General features: G+C 60.4%; 1 protein-coding gene across 1 annotated transcript; it reads right to left on the reverse strand.

The window, feature by feature from the left end:
* Positions 1–377: 377 nt before the first annotated feature.
* Positions 378–4,206, reverse strand: BHLHE41 (basic helix-loop-helix family member e41). Its single transcript, XM_064654168.1, has 5 exons — positions 3,983–4,206; positions 3,662–3,725; positions 3,267–3,374; positions 2,932–3,043; positions 378–2,809 (listed from the first exon to the last, which is right to left on the reverse strand). The coding sequence occupies exons 1-5, from the start codon at positions 4,042–4,044 to the stop codon at positions 1,800–1,802; spliced, it is 1,356 nt and encodes a 451-aa protein (XP_064510238.1). The 5' UTR covers positions 4,045–4,206; the 3' UTR covers positions 378–1,799.
* Positions 4,207–5,583: the final 1,377 nt, after the last annotated feature.

Consider the following 5,583-nt stretch of genomic DNA (forward strand, 5'->3'; position numbering starts at 1 on the left):
AGAAGCACAGTGTGTTCTACACACATGCTTTACACTTTGCTTTGTAAAACAAGCACATCTTAAACCAGAGTTTGCTAAAGAGTTAAAGGAAACCAAGCAAATTTGAACCCAGATTAAAACTGTGAATTAAATTATCATCAGCCACACAGTCATACAGTTTGAAGCTCAATGCACCCATTATTATGTACTAACATTAATTTTTTAATTAGTAGACAACCCCATTTTGTGTATTAAAGTTTTTATTCCTTAGTAAGAATTTTTTTTAATCACAAAATAGTGTGGAAATATTTAGATAATAGAATTCATGGAGTGCTGGAAAATACTGAATATAAAGATTGATTTCTAATATATCACATACTAAACTGTTCTAAAACAGCTGGTTTCTTGCAGACAGGATTTATTTTCTTTTTAATAATTTAAGACAGCATAAGCTTGTATCAAGCATAAGCATTGTAACAAAAGTGCAACTTTTTCAGCAAATCCTCCCAAAAGATATTTAACTCAAAATATCATTAACACATATTTTTTTTCTCCCTACAAAAATAGCATGTCAGACATCATTAATTGGATGTATTAACAACTATTTACATACAGCCACTCTGTAGGCTAGTAAGATTTTTTTTGTTTTTAACGTTGTTTAAACACAGCGTTTGAGGCAAAACAGTAGCAACAGCAGCAGCAGATGCACCAAACGGACTGACGGACTCCGGACACGCACACACTCCTCGCCAGGCTGTGGTGTCTCACCTCTTACATAACATTCAAGTGAGATTTCTCACAGTGCTACCTTGGCAACAAACTAAAAATATCTAGGCAAGGTCTTGGTTTAAGCCTTATTATAAAAGACTTATCTGTGTGATTATCTGGCGTCTGGTTTGTCTCCAGAAAGGGAAATCGCAGTATTTTGAGCATGGGATGAGGGGAGAACCCATATGGGAAACTTACCCCAGCTGGTTTAATCGTTCCTGATTGCACAGCGAGGTGTTTACCTACGGCCTCCAGTTTGTGTCACTGGGAATTTAGGATGAAATGAGTTCAGGCTGATGAGTTGCTCTGTGTTTTCTTGCGGGAGGGAAGGGGGGTTCTTTTTGTAGTTCAGTGCAGTAACATTCATTTTATACAGCAAGGTTCAGGGGGGGAATCTCTCGGGAACATACTGAATTAAATAAAGACGGGGTGAGAACAAATGCACTTGCCACACCTGTATACCTTAGCCAAAAAAAATAATGAAATAAACACAAGGTTATGTAATGGGTCTGACCCTCCTTCCCTTGCACACCCAAAACTCGCTGGAGCCAGCGGCATCCCCGGGTGCTCAAGGCACTGCAGGTTTGGGCTCAGGGTGCACCCCTCCACGCTCCGGTCCTCGATAAAGTGCTAGCACATGTGCTGGGGTCTGCCCTTCTTCCCTCGCCTCGCCCCTGCCCTCACCCTGAACCCACCCAGGTCTCCCGGACAACAAGTGCAAGTTCCCAAGTGGGACTTATGGACACACTGTATAAACCCATTCCAAATAAGGTGCCACATTTAAGTTACTCGATATAGAGAAAAAAAAAGTATCCTTACTATGTCCTCTTCCTTCTTCTTTTTTTTTTTTCCTTATTTACGCATTTATAAAGCCAAACATTAAAAAAATACTGAGTAGCAAATTTTATCCTCGACGGTCCTCTGGCGGGGGCCGGGCCCTGGCAGCCCGGCGACCCCTGCCCTCCGCGGCAAACCGGGGGGTGCAGGTGCCGGCCCGGCAGCCCCTCGGTCCGAGGGGAGGGCGGCGGCGGCGGGGAGCCCCCGGGGGCGTCTCACGGGCCCTCGGCACCGGACTCCTCGGCGGCCGCGGGCTCGGGCTCCTCGCCGGGCTCGGCGGCGGCAGCAGCGAAGGGGTGCGGGAGGTGGGGCGCCGGGGGCAGGCCGGCGGCGGCGGCCGCCGCTGCCTTCTCGGCGGGGCCGAGCACCGAGGACAGGCAGGGGAAGGAGGCGGCAGCCGCGGCCGCAGCGGCGGCCGCCTGGGCAGGGATGCCCGGGTATAGCAGTGGGATGGGGGCGGCGGGGTAGAGATACTTCTCCAGGCTGCTTTTATCCAGGAAGGGCTGCATGTAGGCGGCGGCGGCGGAGGGCGAGATGAAGTAGAAGGGCAGGCAGAAAGGGGCGGCCGCCGGCTGTCCGAAGGGGGCCCCGCCGCCTCCCGCGCCCAGGGCCATCAGCGAGCCCAGCAGGGCGGCGTCGGGTCTCACCAGCGCGGCCGCCGCCGCCGCCTCTGCGCCCCTCGCCGCCAGCCCCGGCGGGCCGGGCAGGGGGCTCGGGCCACGGTCCAGCTTCCGCCGCTTGGGCGCGGGGGGCACCTCGTCCCCCGACGGCTCCTGCTTGATGGCCAGGGCAGGCAGCGCCCCGCCAGCCGCCGCCGCCGCGGGGCCGCGCTCGGGGCGCGCCTCGCCCTCCCCGCCATAGCCGCTGTCCGTGTCCGTGTCGGTCTCGGCGCTGAGCTCGGCGGCGTGAGTCCGCTGGATGACGGGCACGCAGTTAGCCTGGCCCTCCGGCTTGTGGCCCGGCGCGCAGGGGGGGGCAGGCGGGGAGGAAGAGGAGGAGGATCCCTTGCTGAGGGGGCCCGGCGGCGGGGAGAGGAGCTGGGGGCCGGGGAGGAACTGCGAGGAGATGGAGTGCAGGTGGCCGAGCAGCTGGGCGCATCGCTGCTCGCGGGGGGTCCAGCTCTCGAAGCGGGAGAGGTACTGCAGCACTTCCTTGGCGCACGTCTGAAAGCCCGAGTGGAAGGCGTCCAGGTCGGCCTGCACCGGAGACTTCATGGACCGCTCTCCTGCGGGGGGGGACCGAGCGGGGACAGCGTTTGCCCGCGGCTCTGGCTTGGGATGCCCCGCTCCGCGCCCCCCCAAAACCCCCCCTCGCCGGCCCCCGCTGCGCCCCCCGGGCCCCGCTTACCATTCTGCAAAGCAATGATCTTCTGGTGCTGCTGCTCCGTTAAGGCTGTGAGCGCTTTCAAGTGTTTCAAAGTCAGTTCCAGCACCACCGCTTTCTCCAGGTGTCCCAGCGTCTGCAAAGGCGAAGGAAGGGGGCGGTTTGGCTACCTCCCGGCGCGCTTTGGCTACCGCCAAACGCCGCCTCCGCTAACTTCGGGGAAGCCGGTCCCCGAGGGGCATTAGGGCCGGGACGGCGGGCAGGCAGCGGGCAGGCAGCCCGGAGTCCCGGGGGCTGCGCAGCGGGCAGGCTGCCGGCGCCGGCATCTGCGTGTACATATACGCCCCCCTGCACCTTACCGTCAGTTTGAGATGCTCGGGCAGCAAATCCTTCAGCTGGGCAATGCATTCGTTAATCCTGTCTCGCCTCTTCTTTTCTATCAGTCTGTGTGGCAGTTTGTACGTTTCCTAATTAGCAAGACCCGGAAAAGCCGAGAGTTAGGCTGAGTCCCTCGGAACGCCGATCAAAACCAAAACAAATGTCATGCGGACCACATGCCGTGCAAATTATCGCCAAGGCACCGCTTTCCCCGCCGTGACAGCTCGCTCGTAAACCCCTTTGCAATTCGGGGGGCAAGTTAAACGCTCAGCACCCCCCCCCGGGGATGCTCTTGGGAGTGAAGCTGAGCCGTAAAATTCAGCGAACCCCAAATTAAGCGTTTAAGCGAGAACAGCCCCAGAAAACTTACTCTTACCTTGCTGTCGTCCCTCTTCACGCCTCTTTTGGGTTTGCACATATACAGGGCAGGGTAGTCCAGCCTGGAGAAAAACACAAAGATCCGGCATGGGCGACTGCAGCGGGAGCTTGCCTGGCACCTCCTCGATGGGCACACGGGCGCCGAGCGCTCTGCCCGAAGGGCTGGGCGAAGGATCGCCCGGGTCCGCCCGCGGAGGGAGGCGGCGAGCCCCGCGCCCCGCCGGGGAAGCGGCGCCGCTCCCGGCGCTCCGCTGCACTTTCCCAAGAAGACGAAAACGCCGTAGAGACACGAGACAGAGATACTGCTCCGCTGCCTTACCCTATAAAATCCCTATGCTCCAGTAGCTGCCTCTCCGGCAAGCGGGAGATTCCTTCATCCATGTCTGGCAGCGGCTGATGTTTCGTCGCTGCTTTTGACTGAGCCTGCGGGATGCTGAGATCAGTCTCGGGAGATCCGCAAGCGACGCTGCGCACATGCAGCCTCCGTCCCCCCTCTCCCGTGCAAGTGGCCAAAAGTGTGCGGCGGCTCGTCCTCTCCCCCCCCCCCAACCCCAACCTCCCCCCACCCTCCCCTTCTTCCAAGTGCCACCGCCGCTCCCCCCCTCGCCCGCCTTCGCTCCCGCTCGCCGCGCACACGCCCGCAGCTCCCGCCGCCGCCGCCGCGCCTGCCCGCGGGGCACGCGCGCCGCCAGCCAGCCCCGCACCCGGCTCACGTGCGGCGCGGGCGGGGGCGGGACCGGGGAGGGGACGGGGCGGGGGGGAACCGGGGTGGGGGGGTCCCGGGGCCGCCCTGCGAGACAGCGGCTTCCCCCCTCCGTGTGTCACTGCCGCTGTCATCGTCAGCGTTACTGCCGCGACTGCTGTCGCTCTCGTCGTGGTTTTATTATGTTTTTTATTATTTTTCTAATATTATTTTTAAAATAAATTTACTTTTCTATTTTTTATTATTATTATTATTTATTATTTGTGGCTGAGGAGGAGACCCGCCCGTGGAAAACATGCCCGGAGGGGAGGCGTGGGAGGATGGAAGAACGGGGAATAATCGAGCCCCTCGCTTGCGGAGAGGGCTATTAGGGGGTCGCGTTCGCCATACGTTGTATATAGATTTAAGGATGCGTGGGCACGGACACGCGTGGTTTTTTGCGCGGGGCGCAGCTCTCGCCCCGCGGTGATCCCGGCGGCTCCCCCGGCCGACCTTTGGACGGGAGCCGGGCCCGCCTGCAACGCCAGACCGCGGCAAAAGCGCTCCTTATATACACGCGGACTCGCGTATAGAGCCCTATATACATAAAAACACGTATATCTGCAATACAAACATATCTGCTGCTGACTCTGCCCTCGGGCAGCCCGCACCCGTGCAGAGGGTGACACTGGCAGGATTCGTCCCCGGTGCAGCGTGACCGGCCCGCGGCAGCCCCGGGGCGGGCCGGGCCGGGAGAACCCCCCCACCGCGGTTCCCCCCGCCCTCCCTCGTCCCTGCGCGCCGGGCGCGCCCGCGCAGCCCCCGCTCCCCGCCGGCGGCGGCGGCACCGACAGCCGCCTCCCTAATCCCGTCTCACACTGGTACGAGCACAGGGCCGGCAACGTGACGCGACCTGCTGCCACATCACTGCCGCCGGCGGCACCGGGCGGCCCTGCCCCGCCGCCACCCCCCCGCCGCAGCGGGCGCTGGCACGCGGCGGCACCGGGCACCCCCCGGCTCGGGCAGCCTCGAAATCCCCCTCCCCTTGGGCCGGGCAGCCTGCCAGGACCCCCCCGCCAGCGGGAGGAGGGGGTGCCGCTGCCCGAGGGAATGGGATGCTCTTCCCCGCGCCCCGTGCAGCGGCGCTGTGTGTGCGTGTCCCCGCGGGTGCGTGTCCCCGCGTGTGTCCCCGCGTGTCCCCGCGTGTGTGCCGTGCCGTGCCCGCACGCCGGCGCGGC

The sequence above is a fragment of the Pseudopipra pipra genome, chromosome 5 (assembly GCF_036250125.1).
Source record: "Pseudopipra pipra isolate bDixPip1 chromosome 5, bDixPip1.hap1, whole genome shotgun sequence".
NCBI lineage: Eukaryota > Metazoa > Chordata > Aves > Passeriformes > Pipridae > Pseudopipra > Pseudopipra pipra.